The sequence below is a fragment of the Camponotus floridanus genome, unplaced genomic scaffold, assembly GCF_003227725.1.
Source record: "Camponotus floridanus strain SB8 unplaced genomic scaffold, Cflo_v7.5 scaffold13, whole genome shotgun sequence".
Classification (NCBI taxonomy): domain Eukaryota; kingdom Metazoa; phylum Arthropoda; class Insecta; order Hymenoptera; family Formicidae; genus Camponotus; species Camponotus floridanus.
The window spans coordinates 190736-209013 of record NW_020229248.1 but is presented as its reverse complement, the minus strand read 5'-3'; the positions used below and the strand labels follow the sequence as shown (position 1 = coordinate 209013).

General features: G+C 35.4%; 1 protein-coding gene across 2 annotated transcripts in view; it reads right to left on the bottom strand.

The window, feature by feature from the left end:
• Positions 1-18278, bottom strand: part of LOC105254367 (sestrin homolog) — a 182442-nt gene that overhangs the window by 10687 nt on the left and 153477 nt on the right. For both annotated transcript variants that reach the window (XM_011262997.3, XM_011262998.3), the window contains one exon: positions 573-743. In XM_011262997.3, coding sequence (XP_011261299.1) covers positions 573-743 — 171 coding nt within the window. The remainder of the gene's footprint in view (positions 1-572; positions 744-18278) is intronic.

The window sequence follows — 18278 nt, the reverse complement described above, 5'->3', positions numbered from 1 at the left end:
ATCGTCCATAAATAAGTTAATGAACTTGATTAAAGTTTATATTTTGAAAATATAATAAAGAAATCCTAAATTTTCTATTAGCTTTACTATAATAATTATTAAAATAATTTTTATTAACTTTATACTAAATAATAATTATTAATAAAAATTTATACCCTAAAATAATATATATATATATATATATATATATATATATATATATATATTAATCCTAAAGGTAAAATAATTTTTCAACATAAATATATTAGTTCATCATATTATTCGAGATAATGAACCACGTATTATAATAATTAACAAACATGTTAAATTAATTCAAATTATTAAATAAATATATAATAATATTAAGAAATTTATAAATACAAATATTATTATTATCCTAAAATATATAATTATCCTATATTCTCTTTAAAAAATTAAAATAAATCTCCCCCTAAAATATTTAATGTTAAATCCTGAAACTAACTCAGACTCTCCATCAAAAAAATCAATCAATGCAAGAATAGAAAAAATTCTTTTCCGAAATGTACTTGACTTACGAAACTTTTCGTAGGAGGACAAGAATGAAAACTTACCATAATGGCGATGAGATGTCGGTAGTCATAAGGGAGAGGTCCATCTCCTCGAAGGATGAAATGCTGAGTCCGCAGGAAATGTTCCAGATACGATGGGTGTGATGACATTACTCTGGAGACATGATCCAGCCTGTTGTTCTGTACGAAAGCATCCATCAATAGCACATGCGTCTACAACACAATCAAAGCACATTGCATGTAAATAAAAGCTCTAGTCAAGTGTCACTAGAATAGAGGTCACTTCGTCAACATATTTTTTGTACAACGAAATAATCTTGCATCTGATAACATTTGTCCGACTTAAAATTTACAAGTATTGTCCGACTTAAAATTTACAAGTATTTGATAGAGATGAAAAAGAGCGCGCGAGAAGAGATAATCGAGAGATTTTATTTAACAATTCAATCGTTACAACGGATTATGGAAATTATCTTCAACACTTTGCTTCGAAACGTTAGAAATGTTAGAATGTATTCGGGTTTCGCTTATTTTTTTTCGAGTAGAAAAATGTATCCCCGCATTAGACTCTATCTGTTAATTGGTCAATCCAGTCACGTTATTTTCGGTTCTGACTAAAATCCGTTAGTCATAGTTTGCCCTTCCTCCTTCCTCCTCTCCCTGGCGTCTCGCGATAAATTTTGAGCATTAGAAAGTCAGCGACTCATACACAATGACACGAATCGATTCTACTACCTTATCGTACTTACTTCACATCTTGTATCGTCGTAAAAAGAGCGAGAAGAGCAGGTGGGGGAAAAACGGGAGGAGATATTGACACACGTTTATCACGATATCAATTACATAATCGCGTTTGTGACATGTGCTCGAGTGTAAAGAAAAAATATCCGGGTCATCCGAAAGTGATCCGCGCAATCAGGTGTTTGCATTGCATCATTCGACAGTTCGTCCTGACTACTACTGATTAATATATCACCTCATGCTCTTGTCGCAAGAGATAAAGCCAGCTAAAATAGATATCGACATAAATTACAATTCCGCGTACTAGACAAGTTACATTGGAGTATCACGCATTTTAATGACCACCATTTATAACTTGTGGTTGTCCGTTAGTCGCGGCAGAATGTATCAATGTACAAGATTATTATAGAGATTATTTATAGACAAAACATGGCCCAAGAATCTGCCATCAAAAAGAACTAAAAAATAAATATTAAAAAATTATACAAACTGACGTTTCATGTTTTTAATCCATGAGATATTCGAGTATCCACAGATTACATGATTTTATTACAACTTTGTATGTTTAAAAAAAAATGATGGAGATTTATTAATGTAAATTTTAAGTAAACGTTTACATTTCTAAGTCACAACACATAGAAAATAACTAGTTGTTAAGAGGATAAACAAACGTGACTTTTCCACCGAGTCACGTTTCGCCGCTTAATGCGATTTACCGGCTCGTTAATATTTATACATAGTTCCTGTTTGCCAGTTTCTTGTGCCATCGATATTGAAAACAGCTCATCCGTTATAAATATTCCGCCTACTGTCAAGCTTATTAGCCAAGCTTTCGCCGGTCGGGAGAGCTACTGTGATCGATGAGCGCTGACGCAATCACATATTAGGATCGTACTTCGGATGTATCGAAGTACGAAATGTACGAGTAAACAGTCGTTCATCATGCGCGTGCTCACGTTTCGAAATAGGCGGATCACCCGGTGTACTCTCTAAAAGTGAATCAGTGAAAATATCACTAATTTAAACAGTAAAATAAGATTTCACTGAGAATCAGTGAGTATTTTACTGATCTTCAGGAAACGCTTTACTGCTATGATCGCTATCTCTCTCATATTTAGTTTTAGTCATAAGAATTACATAAAGTTTGCAAAAAGTGTCAGATAAAATTAGAAATATTACTTCGATTTAAATTCTGAAATCTCAATAGAGAGGCTTCAGATTAAATCGATCTTATAAGTCGGACAAATAAATGTCTGGCGACTTAATGAAAATTATTCGTTCGTTATTTAAAATAACAAGTTCAATATACATATAATATAAATAAAATAAAATTTTTAATACAATAAATATTTAGTAAATATAAATAAAATGTTTAATTTTATATATATTTATTTATATTTATATATATTTATTTATTTTTATATTTATTATATAATATTTATATTATATTTATGAAATAGATAGAGACATGAATTGTAGTTTAATATTACTAGCAATAACGAAAGAAATATTACTGATATTGAGAAATATTACTGAGATATTACTGATTGAAACAGTCAAAATTATTAACTGATTCTTTCAATAAAATATCACTGATTTACAGTGCTGTACTTATAACTTCTGTAATCAGTGATTAGTTACTGTTTTTCAGTGATAATACACTGATTCTCTTTTAGAGAGTATATGTGAGTCGATTCAGGCTCAGAAATCGGGCTCCAAGTCCTTTGCCTACCATTGTTAAATTCGAGGTCATTTCGCAGGAATGTGGAAGGTAGACATTCGCCTAATCCTTCCTACGATGCCTCTCTTCCGCATACATGCGAAAATTCCTTCGTGTGTGAGACGCTTATTTATCTTTCTCATATGCGTAAACAGAAGAATACGCGACGAGGTTTGCAACTCGAATGAAAATTGCTCAATACCGCAAATTAAATTTCAATGATATCTATACAAGAGTAAAAGAGAATGGTTTTTTTTCCTAAAAGGCGTAGGTAGATAATTCCCTCGCAATATCTCGACAATCGATAACGAATATTATTTCGCAAGTCATCGCACTTCATATGTCGCTTGCTTAATTATTAAAGCATTGTTATTACATTGTTAATATACGCTGTATCGATTTATTAGCAATTCAATAAATATTTCTTATCGATTTTCATATCGATAATCCTATGCCATTCATCGAATGACAGGTCGAAACAAAGTAATAGTGAAAATATTGATTAGTCAGTAAACATTAAAATGCAAATTTGTGCGAATGTCGCGAACAAACTGTAAGTAAATAACTATGATGCAAGTGTATACAATGCATGATTTGCTCCCCAATGATGTGGTCGACCTTGGGTCGCTAACCTATGCAAATATATATATGTAATATCAGGAGTAAGTTCTCGAGGGTTTATAAATCCATATCGTTTTGATTTTAATGTAAATATCAATTTAAAAAAAATGAGTGACATTGTGTAACATTATTCAATATTAATAGATGAAGAGAAGATTTCGTTAAACTATCTTTTCTGATGTAAGCATTTCGTTCGCATTTCTTTTCTTGGACGTTACTTGATGTATAAAATTTTAGTCTGGTGGTTCAGCCTTCTTGTAATAGACACACATACACACTGAAAGCTTTCAAGCTTCAGTGCCAACTTTCGCCTGGATGAGATATTAAATGATGTTTCACAGACACATCATGTCACCCGTTATAATTATCATAGAACGACGGTATCGCAAGTGCGATAATAATAGAATACGATTTTACATGACGGCGAAATGTCAGGTCGAAACAATTATATGCGCTTCGATCTCGACTCGAATTGTTATCATCAGATGAAGAAAAAAAAATCAGATGAAGAAAGAAAACAAATTAAATGAGATTAATATGTTCGCTCGTCATGCGATCGGTTTCCCCGGTTTCGTTGCAAACAAGCGACATAAAAAACAGATTTCAAATAAACGCGCTTACGAAGCTAAAATCAACGTCATGGAATGATTAATCGAAGACTCAAACACGTACAATTTATTATCATTATTATTGCTGTACGATCGATTATAAAAAAATCTTTTCCGAGCGACAAATTTGTTGTAATTTTCATCAAATATCGAGTAAACACGTAACTGTATTTTGCAAAAGTTACTACAGAGTGATCGATAAGCGCATGAGTTTATAAATAAAGGAAATGGAGTATATATCGTATTCCATGGGATATCTCTCGTATGATATGGCTTTATTTTCCTCTCATTACATATGTTGTGAAAATAAATATGAATCTTTATAAAAATAAATTTTAATCGCCGTTTTTTGCTATCGAAAAAAGCACTTCAGGCATCAAAATTGATCGACATACATATGCTACACTTATGTAAATTCATATAAATTAATTTGCAGACGCATTTAGTTTAAATTCTTGCGTGCTAAAAAAAATTAAAAGTTTCATACCTTAGCGAATTCCCTCAAATTTTCTTCATAGTTTTCATTTTAAAACAATGTCAAGTTCACTTCCTCGTGAACTTTGTTCTAAATTTAGGATAGAGTTTATTTTGGACTCGACGACGAAAGCAATCTCCACGAGATAACTTATGCATCCGTTTTTCACGCAAACCGATTAATATTCCCTTGTCGAGCAGATCGACACGTGGACTAGCTGTCACATGTATATATGAAAGTGAATTTAATAGTCGAGAAGCTAATAGTTTGAGCGTCTCGTTAAGGAAGCTGCTCTCGAATCGGCCCATTTATTATTAAGCGACGTTTGCGTTGCCGAGAGAAGTCGGATTCAACGCGTCGGCGGAAATAACAAATTACTCAGTGTCAGTTAACCGGCGTGGCGGCCGGAAATTGAGAGAATAGTCGAGTACTCGAAACAATTTGCTCGATTTGCTTTTCGGCAGACCTCGAGAAAGCTTGCAAAAAGAGAGAAAAAGACCCCCGAGAGAAATCCGCACATGCGTTTGTTTAATCAACGCGAACGTGAATCATCTTCTTCCAACTGTTTATATCGGGAAATATATCTTTACTGACCGTCATACATTTTATTAGCTTAAACTCCATAAATGTTTTACTGTGCGATCATCGCAAGAAACGCACGCGAACTGATATTAATATTAATAACGATTATCTAACACATTCATCATTTTACTACGTAAACATCCGCTTGATGACTCGTTTCATTTCTCGAGCTGGTGTTTTTCTGCGTTGGCGAACATAAAAAAAAACACGAACAACAGTCAGCATTGCGATATGTTCCATCGACAGTCATTAACCGTTAAACGCTGGACATGACGCGAGAGACAAGTTGTTAAGTTGTTTTCAACATCAGTCTATTTTTTCGCAGTGTACTTTTTTCTGTCCACTAAATTAGCTATCAGCTATTCATCGCATAAGCGCGTTTTCAGGGACTCCGCGAAATTGCTGTTTTATTCCAACCTAACCGGAACAATTCCATTGATGAAGTTATTTGTATGGACATAAGCTGCATAGGAAAATTTTCTCTCTCTCTCTCTTTCTCTCATATATTTCCTCGCAATTTCCTCACTGACGATTCAAGAGCTTGTGACTAAAACCGGTATAATTTTGCCGAGCTCAATTTTCGAAACTACAATCTGGCAGAAATGACTTCTATACTTATTTGCGATTATGGAAACGCGATGATTCAACATAAAGTTCTCTCTTCCGTGTCTATCTAAAGCACTGGAAATTGAGAACTCATTAAAACCATAACGCTTTATTTAGAAAATAGTCGACATAGATGTCATTACTAGATTACATTGACACATGCATTTTCTTTTTCCTAATCTTTCATTCTTGCATATTTTCCTTCTTTATTTATTTATATTATGGAATTTTTCATTTCTTCACTTTGCTGTAAAGTATTTTAATTTCTTATAATTCCCAATATAAATTTATTTATTTTCTTCCCTTGCATCTTTTCTAGCCACTTTAAATCTTACATTGCTTCTAACTTTTTATTTTTTATTATATGATATGAATATATATAACTTTTTAAATTAACTGTTTCATATTTATATATTTTTATTCTAATCTTTCTTATTTAATATGTCTCTTACAATTATTTAATACTTGCATATTACATTATATTTTCTTTTTTGTTTCTTTCGTTTTTATTATTATTCTATTATGTCAAACACTTGTAGTTATTTTTTGTACCACCTTTGATCAAGAAAAGTTAATCTCCTCAAAAGATAAATTAATTAATCAATCATAAAAAGAGTAGCAAATAATCATAACAACAATTCGAGATTAAGAAAGTCGCGATTAGACGGGATTCGCTTTGCGAAAATAGCCAGCTACATCATAGACGTGGTATTAGACATTACTCAATTAACTCGCGCACTCGATTTGGCAAGCCTTTCGCTTTTTATCTCCCCGAAGCCCTCGAGAAGCACAGCCAGAGTCGCAAGCAGGCAGGCAGACAGACAGACAGGTAGCCTCCTTCTCTTCTTCCGGGGAGAACCCTTTTTCTCTTGGCGGAGACTCCTGGCGATCGGCCCGAGACTCGCTGAGACTTGGTGGCGAACTCCGATTTCCTCGACCCTGCTCATCTCCTAGGATTTCGCGTCACGTCGAGATTTTCCCTCGCCAAACATGCGCGCGCCTTGCAATCGAATGTCATTTACTTCAAGTAGAGTGACCGTATCTCCTCGTACGTGACTAGGACAATGAAAAAATGCCGGAAGCGTCGCGATCTTCAAAAAGAGGACAACTGGTCATTCGCCCGTGTCGAATCGTGACTCGATGATCCCCAGTGTTGCGGCCATGAATAGAAACCAGAAAATTTATGCTGTGTGGTTTCCGTACGTCGACGACACACGATGGAAAATGCTGAGATGCTACGCGTATAGAAAGTAGCAAAACGTTCCTTTTATTCGGGAGCAAATCCTAGCGATGCGATTATTGTCGGGAGAAAACCTCGTTCTTCGCCTGGACCAGGGTCCGGTTCCTACCAGAATCGTATATCTCGGCAGTCAATAGGCAATAAACAAACGATAAATGGCGATACGCAGAGGACAGTGCATCTCCTTCGGCTTTCATTGTATCGTTATTGCGATATCCATATTTCATAACCGATGTGCAACGTCGCGCGTCTCTTGTAACAGACGACAATGCATGGATGGACGAATATTTCTTTTCATAATGATACATTAAACGCTATTGTCCATTGTCAGTCGCGGCAATAATTACTAGAACAAAGCTGCGTAAATTATGTATGCGACACACTAAGGACATGTATATGCGTCGGTGTCGCGGCTGAAAATTTCAGAATACGGAAACGACATTCTCGTGCATAGAGAAAAATGTATACCGTATTCAAGTAAATATTATTTATTTTAAGTATATCATAAGTTTATATATCCGCAAATATATCATAAGTTTGTATATCCGCAAATATATCATAAGTTCACCACAAGCATTAAATTTCATTGAATATATTCTGAATTTTAATGTGTTTAATTTTAAGTGCGGTATTTTAGTCAAGAATATTAAATCAAAACAAAAATTTGGTTTGCTTACTACATAAAGTAAGTTTGATTTTTCTTCGATACAACTTTACAATATTCTTGAAGAGAAAATAAATTCTTCTTTTGATGATAATGAGATTTTCTAACACTTGTGATGAGTATATTTTTAAGACTATTATCAAGAATATATTCTTTGTTGAAAAAAACTTACTTAAAAAAAGAAAAATAAACTAAGTAATCGCTTTTCTTGGCAGTAGAATAATATTTTTCATTGTATGACATGCACGCAAAGAGATAAAAATCCGTTAAAAAGATCTCTTAAATGTTTACGATTCTCTAAAATACTGACTGATCGAAAAAAAATCGCCAATCAATTCCGTAGATGCTTCTAAGTTTCCTAATTTTTCTTTCGTGCATTTTGGAAATATAAATTGAAGTTTGACAAATGACAGCAGAGATATTTGAAGAACTAAGCTAAGAAATTTACGCTCGCGAATGAACGGTTAAATAAGAAATTTATTTGTGGTCCTCTAAAATTTGAGTTTCTAAGAGAATTTTCAAGGATATAGGAGAAATCTTCCGCAAGAAGAAGCGGAGATCACGTTTGACTTGTAAATTAGCACCTGTGAAAAAGTTGCGGTACAAGGTTTGCGAATTTGCGGTGTATTTGATGATTACACTAATACATTTCAAATAAGAACCGCAAGAGGAAGGTTAGTAAAATTGGTCTAAAGTAGGATCTTTCGAAATGAAAGCATAATGTCTCCTTTCGACGGAGAAAAATAGAGTCTGAAAACTTCTCTATAATTCTTTATAATAATTCATACGATAGAGAGGAGAATCTCGGAATCGTTGCTCGCGAGCTCGGGATCTTATTGGCAAAGTTTGTAACGCGAAGAATTGTAATTTATGTCCCGAGTGATTTATATGGAAAAGTGCACGGTACATTTGCCGGGCGAAATTATCGCGCAAACTTGCACATATAATGATGTTGTGAGAAAATCTCTTTTGTCGATATAAAATTATGGATTAAAATCGCATCAAATAACAACATTCGACGCGAAATTTTCGATCACTATCGCCCCACGCATTCCACAATTGAGAGAATTCGAGTTGACAGACGTTTGAAGGCTGCATTTTCGATAGAATCTCACGATTGCACAGCGCGAACGAGATCAGACCAAGTCGCTAACAGACGCGATTTTGCGTGGGCGGGATACATTGGATACATTGGAACAAATGCAGCTTTGCGTTCCGCGAAAGAAGAAAAATGCTACGCGCGTCACCGACATTTATCGCGAATAAACACCACCGCGTCCCGGGGATCGTATATTTGTCACGTCTTAAGACGCGCGAATGACGTGGTTGTATTCGCACATAAATACAAAGTCTTGCCAATCGCGTTCCGCTATATTTACACGGTTTTTTTATCCGGCGCGATTATTTGCCACGCGAACTTAACATTTCGCTTAGATTGCCGCAACACGAGGCAAAGTGCAGCGTAACGTCGTGACTGACGGTCATCAAAACACATTTACGTCCATCTACGTTAAAAGCACAGGTGATGAAAGGTCCCTTGGCAGAGATACTGAAGAATTTAAAATTTCATCACACGAAGATGAGGAACATTCGATTTCCGCATGTGACGATATCCTAACTATATTAAATCTAGAAAAGTAAACAAGGTATACAAATTTACGAGTTATCTTGTAGAAATTTAGCGATGCAATCACGCAATGTAACATCATTTTACATTGATAATCAAAGTTCAATTTAAAAACGCCTGCCTTCAATTGCCACAATTTCCTACTATCCCCCATAGTCCATTGATCATCCACGGCTATCAGCAGAGACTGATCGTGATTGCGGTTCGATTATTGGACACGAGAGAAGCCAATAATCTCCGTAATAATATACGAATACTTTCAGTACCCGGAATTGCCGCCGGTATTGCGAGATTGTTTAACGATCGGTGGCAAATGGTAATTATCTATGCGGGAGATGTATGTGCGACGTTGCATGTAAGGCAAATAAAAAAACCAGTCGAAGCCCAAACATGTTGTCGTCCGTCCTCTTATGGACGTATTGTCACGTATTGTGCACGAGTCACGAAACACAATATGTTTTTCTAATCGATTTAGTCATGCCACGTCCATCATTCTTCGCGGCGCGCGCGCATAAATAATAATAAAGTCATTTCGAAAATAACAAAACGGAATACTCAGTCGTTGTTATCTCGGTGACTTGAAGAAAGATTGAAGCTGTAGCTGAAATCTTCGACTATTCAACTATTCTATTATGTTATATTCAAGTGTCATCGGTTACATCAGTAGTCTAGGTAAAGATATTAAAGTAATCTTGAGATCTTCGTTCTTGGGTTCAGTCTTTCGTCATCGAGGTCGTCAAGATAGAAAGAGCGAGTCGACTAGTCGATACCTTAGACTTGCTTCATGACTGCGCTACTTACACGCCCTATTACGATTCAATGGGCGATTCGAGTAGCTTGGTTTAAGCGCGATAATAAAGCGTTACGCTCGCGCGCGTCGTTTATTTTATCGTCGAGCTCGCGCGGCGACTGACGTGCTGGATCCAGGTGAACAAAGGAGCTATTAGCCTCGCGATTTATCCACGCTCCGCTTTGTTGTCCGGTAATTGACGCCGTTTCCGAACGGAGTCCGTTATGGGAAACTCGTTTCGCGTGCCATCGTCGATTTCTGCTTCGGCGAAGGGTCATGGCCCTTCTTTGCCTCTCCCATTTCGACGCTAACGAAGTTATTCCCGAGACAATACGTACAGAGTTATTCGCGAAATTTCGCGCAAATTGCCAACGAACTGACGCCCGTAGGACTCCCCATTGTTCCCTTTGCTCCTCATACAAGATTTCAAATGCAGATTTCGTATTAATATCGTCCCTATATCGCCGAATTAAATAATTATATTTTTAAATAAATAAAAATAATTTAAAATAATTTAAAATAATTTAAAAATAATTAAATAATATATTTTGTCGATAAACTTGCTCTGTTTTTAGCGGTGTCAATTTTATTTCTCTTGTCGAGGTAACAATTGTGTAAAATTAAAAAGAATAAATGATACAACAACAGAGAAGTTACTGTAAATGGAAGACGCGATGCATGAAAAAACTTAATTGCTCGAAGCACCAGCTCCAATTATTGCACGCCGACGTAATTAACGAACCTGTTTTTAAAAAAAAGCGCCAGAGCGAGCCTTTTAAGCCTTTTGCCGTTTCGTCTCGAGCGAAAACGACACGTGCTGTTTGAGAAAAACGACTCGTGCTGTTTCTCGCGTCTCCGCCGAAAGGTTCAAAGAGGGAGAGCCAACACTCCGCTGGATCGTTGCTCGCCAGATGGCCGAAAACGAAACAATCGTAAAACTGCGCGTCCGGCCACAGATCACCGATATATCTCGACACCCGCGCTTTGAGGAGATTTGGAAAAACATGACCCAATTTCTTCGCGCGCGGTAGCCGCCGACCTGTCAATTACCGTCACACGTGCGTCGCGCGCTTCGCAATCCTCGTCACGTTTGGCCGAGTTAAACGCCATCGTATTCCCGCCACGTTTCAACATTGTAGACGCTTTAACCCGCTATTTACATCGGAATATACACGGACTTGATCAATGAGCAACGTCGCTTGTTTCGAGCGAGAGGTGCCGGTGAGAAATTACTAATGCAAAGCTGATCGAAAGCGTAAATTCGTTCCTTCAAATTAACAGGTAGAGCGAAAGATATTGACTGAAATTTCATCCAGCAGAGAAAGAGAGAGACGCAAGGCTTGTTTCGTGTATAGATACATGTCGCATATTTTTCCAACGTTTCGCATCGCGGAACAAGCGACAGGACAGAAACGCGACAAATAATGTCAGGCAGCGACAGGTGGGGCGGTAGCGCCTGTTTAAAAGTCGATTCGATTGTTCGGTCATGCGTGCCTAGTTTCGTAACCGGAGAGAGAAAGAGAGAGAGAGAGAGAGAGAGAGAGAGGGATTCTGACATACCCGCTTAAGGGGAGACGCATGAAATGAAAATTTTATCGATCGCCAGAGGTATCCCTCGACCTGAGTAGAGTAAATTGCGATGCCGCTTCATAGGAGCTTTACACCGAGCTGCCTGGCAGGAGCCTTCGCCGAGTAAATCGGGAAAAAAATATGAGCTCCGGAGAACCTTATAAAATTCTGCAGATGAATATTTAACGGTATATTTCGACGGCGTGTCGTCAAGTGTTGTTTAAGAAAACGATGGGTGAAATAAGAATTTTATCATATTATTCTCTCTCCCCCTCGCGAATAAAGAAATAATTGACCGATATTTTTTCAATGGGCTACGTTAAGTCAGCATTGCGTCTACGGGAGAGATCGCTTCAATGTCTTGAGAATGACGCGAGATAGAAATATTTTCGACAAAATATCCCTCCGACAATGTTCCCCGAATATCTCTCGGGACATTCTACAAATATCATCCCGCTGCTACAACGTAACATTTCACAGTTATCGACTCCGATTTTCTCGCTCCCTGTCCATAAAGTTGAGTCGGTGAGCCGATTACCATAATTCTCGTCGATTTTCTCGAAGCCACTCCGTGAATCCTCTCGTATTAATCTCGAGTTTCATTTCGTCAGCGGGCGAAATTTTTTCATTATCCCGACAGTCGAAAGCAAAGTCTACAAAAGACTTGTAAGAGCGTCACGATGAGTATATAATCGCTAGAATAAATCTTCGTGTGGGGACATACGACTTTAAACGGCGAAACGCTCGAGAAGAAGCGCGAAATAGAGAGAGATTTACGTCCACGATGGAAAGAAAAAAAAGTGGATTATTGACCGAAGGGCCTTGTGCCACATTGCGTGTTGCATATATCACTCCCACACGTACTGTCGTGTAGCAGTACCGAATTTTTCGGCGAACCGTTCTATGAATTGGCCGGCGCCAAGATCGAAGATTAGTCTCCTCTCTTATGCAACGATATCGTAGAGAAAAATATCATGCGCTAAATAAATTCGTATCTTATTTAGCGAGCGAAAAAGAGCTCTTAAAATATCATTGTCTCCATTACATTTATATCAACGTGCATTTGATCGTTAGATTAGGAATCGAACGATTAGTGCAGAAAGTTTGATTAAATCGGAGATTCTTCAATTTTTATAGTTCAGTCTCTCAATCGAGACACATCCGATTTCATTTGTATCGCGGAGCAAAATGAGGAAGCTCGATGTGACGGTTAAATTTATTCGCGTCGCTTGCGAAATCGAGGTGACCGTCGATACTCGAGCACCAGGCATTATCGTAATATCCGGGGCGAGTAAAATATGCGTGTGGAGTGCCGTCGAATCTCTCCGATAGGAAGCGGAACTCGGATTGACATTACGAATAGCGCGATAAAATGTTAACTCGACGTTAAAATGTAATCGCATAAAATGCGAAATCCAATTGTCCGCATAACGTTATTTTACATTGGCGCCAATTTGCACACCGTCTATCGACACACAATCGCCTTTGGTGATTGCGAAATACAATTTAGATAAAATTGGGTAATAATTTTTAAATGAAATTCAATAATATGTTTGTTTTATCGATATATGTAAAACAGACAGAAAGACCACACATTTGTAGCCCACCGCTTTATGTTGAAAATAAAGAATGCGCGGGAAATAAATTGGGGAATAAAATTTTATTTTTTCATCGTTTAACGTCATCATCATTGACGTCGCTCAATAATGCCTCCTCCGTTCGAAAGATCTTTTATAAAGACTAATATCCTTTAAATTGCAGGAGGTATAATTCAAATACAAATTATGCTTCATTTTTCGGAAAGCATTACATATATGGAAATGCAGCAAGTTCAAGTGGATACGAAAAGGAGTTAATGGCAGCTAATTTGCAAAATCGATTCGCTAATGACGATAATGTCCGACCATCGGTCCACAGAGAAATAATTCCATCGAAAATGCGGAGCAAAGTGCCAATTACGTGCGGGAGCATAAAGCGAGAATTAAAGTGGCGTAAAGAAGCAGTGGGTTTTTACCGCCGCTACGTGACTAAAAAGTCGACGGATCATCTCGAAGAAGGATGGAGAAGTATCGCCGTATAAGAAGCGGAAGGGAATGATGGATAATGAATGGGAATATGATATTGCCACCTACGCGGCGACTATTGAAAGCTACCGCGATACGGCTTAATTATGATCAACAAGCAGACAAAATGCGTGTGTGTGTGTGTGTGTCGTGCACTCGCAACAATTGAACGATTCAACAATTGTTTTCTCTTCACCCGTTTCCCACCAATGGCTGATTAGTCTGCCAGACGATACAAATACGCTAATGATATGCATTACGATGTAACCGGATGCATAGGGTGTCCCGGAAATGTTAATTTTCGATTCGTAAAATGGATCTTATGTAATCCTAAAAAAGGTAATTTGCAAAACTTTATTCAAACTAAAATGTCGCACGAATCATGCCGGTAACGGCTATTAATTTATTCTCGTTAGAAACGTTTTTCTACGATTTAAAATCGGAAATGATTTCTGAGACACGCCCTATCAATATCAGCGCGTATTTATATATGAACGACTAGCCATTCCTAACAATGTCATTACGGGTATGTCGGTTGTTATACCGGTTAGCAAATCGAAATGTCAAGCTCGACATTGGTATCTTACTTGTCGCGAGCCAAAATACAAAATTGACACGCGCTTTCGAGCAATTTGTCTGAAATATTTCATTTGCATAATTACAAAATTATCGCAAAAATAATTAATTTTCTTAATAGAAATAAATACATCCTACATTTCATGCGAATCATTTTTCGCCTTTAATTAATACAGCATTTAATTAATATTTCAAATTTATATTTTCAAATAATTTGTGAACACCATTGAGATCATAAAATCACACGCGTAAATGAATAAAATTATAATATAATCAAAAGTTTGCGTTTTCTATTATTCACACATTTCTACAGTGTTTACTGTAATTGCTTATTTATAGACACAAACACTTCAATTAAAAATATAATTAAATACATTAATCTTTTATTTCTTAAAACATTTACTTCGACAGATAAAAGAGCAGAAATATTCGTCGCCTCTTATGTGATCCATATAAGCCTTGTCAACTTTGGTGCTTAGGATATTATTAGACAGAATGGACTTAATAGAATCTAATGGAAGTGAGTCATCTTTATCTGGATAGGCTGAAAAGGCTATTTAGATATATCTCATAACATCATTAGAAAATCTATAGATAGAAAATCTATTTTAATCTTCAATGATAAAATATAATGTATACTCATTACATTTTAATGCGTGTATTATACTACAATTTAAATCTCATAATTATACATAAGAAGGGAGGAAAAATATCAAGTGTGCATGCCTGTGAATGAATTATGTCTATTTCATCACCCACTTGCGAGATCGGCGATTTCGCTTACATAACACACGATATGAGAATAAGAAAAAAAAGAATCAGACTGCACCTTGAACAACCAAGGCGCTGTCCGGTCATCGACATTTTTTTCAGAACGTGTTGTCGCGATTATGATAACACGTACTTTTCGACGTTGCTTATCAAGAACACAAAGAAGGATATTATAATAATTAAAAAAAATAATTGATTAAAAAAAATAATTGATTAAAAAAAATAATTGACTAAAAAAAAATCCGCCATACATCGGGTGTCACGGATATATCGACACGCGTATCATATGTGAAGAAAAATGATTGTTGTGTGTTCAACGCGACACGGCTGTTTTATCGTTATGTCAACGTCATATTACGTAGAATATCTCATGGCGTCCCGTTGCATATGATGCAGCTTAAACACATTTTTCGTCGCATTTACGAGGATACGAGTTTCCACGAAGATTTCGCATCCTTTTAAAGCGACGATAAACTCCGCCTAAACATGCCGCCCTGGCCATGAGACAACAGTATACCGGGTTACGGCACTTGTTTGCTTGGCCTAAAACAACACGTCTTTTCTGCTCGAGTGGCATGTACGCTTGAAGAAAGAAGCTGCGTGTATGTGCGTGTACGTGCGTTGCCGATCTTATCACGCGCGCGCGCGTGGACGTGCAAAATTTCAGTCTGGCCTCCAACAATTTCGACGAGCACGATTAACAAAAAATGCTAAACGTTTTAATTGTAAACAGTTAAACGGCGTGAAATGAATATTTTAACATTTATTTATATAACTCGCGCAAAACATATGTTTTTTTCTTCTTAATAAATTATTTTAAAAAATATTTTAAAAAATTATTTTCAAAATATTTTAAAGAATATTTTAAGAAACATTTTAAAAAATTATTTTGAAAATTATTTTAAAAAAATAGATAATAAATATAAACAGATATATTTTAATTTATATGTGTATGTGTGTGAATATAAGTAATGTATTTTTTTAAAACAAAATGTGTTATAAAGAGAACAAGTGTTACGAGAGACGTAATCGAAATTAGGGCAGATCTAATGTGTGCGTGCGTGTGCGCCATTTGCTACACATTTCGTCGACGATCCACATACGGTGATCCGACAAAAAGTGTGGCCATTTCGAGCGGAACGAATTAAGACATTGCCGAACTAAAACATAAATCGGTGGAAGTTGGAAACGGAGAGTCATTCTCTTGATATCAAAGGACATGTAAAAAAATATATCTTCTCTTTTACAAAAACAACGCGCAGACAAAAAAAAAATTAATCTTACGATAGATTTATTGTGAATATTGTGAGAGAGCGCAAATCTAGAGAGAGTAATCGATAAAGAATTGCAAAAAAATGACGGATGTTTATATGAATTAATGATAAACATAGATAAGATTAACCAGATATATTTTTTTCTCTATAAGAGACGAAAAAATATTTATTCTGTGGACCTAAAATTAAATTTTCGCGAAGATTTGCAAGAAAATACGATCAATAAAAAAACAGCGACATTTAAAAAAACATATTTCAGAATAAAATATATAATAAGTAGCATTTTTCTTTATTTTTTTATGAATCAATGAAATCATTTTGCATACGATAATACTAATAATTATTATCAATTATGGCTGATATTTAACTGTAAATAACTTTTTTATGAATTAGAAAATATTCTAATATAATTATTCTACTTTTTGTTATATATATATATATTTTTTTTTTCTAGTTTTATTATATAAAAAATTTTGAAACAATAACAATGACAATAATAGAAATTTAATTCAGAAAATGTCTTTTTATGCATATCTACACAAAGAAAATTTTTCACAACTTGTTCGCAGCTATTTACAGTTATCAAAGAACGTTCGTTTGTCTATTATTTGACGAAATATTGTACATCATTCATCTACACTATATATATATATCACAGTGGCGTAGGTACATAAGTAGACACAAGTCATTATCTCTTACAGAGAATCGTTATCCTGAAAGGAGAATCATTATCCTGAAAGGAGAATCGTTATGCTGAAAGGAATAACAATAGAATGAAGTTTGCTAATGGATCTTTTCTTTTATGTTTATAACATCTCGTGTCAACCTTGTATTCTTTAACATTATATATAAAACATATTTATAAAATTCTTTAATATATATGTCAGAATAAATCATTTATTAATTTATCCGATTATTATTTTAAATAAAAAAAAATCGTAATTTAATAATTTCTTTTTCTAGACATAATATTGCCCTGATATTTTTCTACATATACATGTATAAAAAGAGCTTTTAAAAATATATATTCTTTCTTTATATATTCCCGAGCCTCTTACTTTATATGTACATAACTACGCCACTGCCTCCAAACATGCCTGCATGGACCAATTCTACCGTATAAATGTCATCCACCACTGAATGATCTAAGGTACGTCTCTTTCTCTCTCTTTCTCTCTCTACACGTGTCTGCATTACGACTCCCAAGGACGCACAAATTCTGTCTCCATGCGCCGTATTACGCGCGATGAATACCGATTGCTCCGACTATTATCAACACGGGTTCTCTCTTTCGGCCACTTAATCTCTCAATCAGGGTCACGCTCAAATTTATAATCACAATTTCGAGTATTAGAGCCAGTCCAAAACTTGTTGCATGCTGCACTTGTTTACCATCTATTATTCGCAAGATAATTATATTCGAACGATTAACATCACGTACAAAACATTAATACATTACTCTATTATTAATCACATATGTCATTATAATAATGTAATATTAATCATATATATATATATATATATATATATATATATATATATATATATATAAAACATTATAGTAGAAAAAACCACGCTATCCATTTTTCTTGTAACATGTGTCGATAATTTATATTGCATTTTGTCAAACATGCAGAAAAAAAGATAATTATATTCTCATTACTTTATATTTTTGAAAGAGATAATGGCATAAAATTAAAATATATACGTATCGTGCACCTTTCTTTCAACGTCTTACACACGCATTGTAAAATAAAATATTTTAATTAGCTTTAATCTTGATAAAAATAGAATAATATAAGTAAGTGATATTCAATGCGC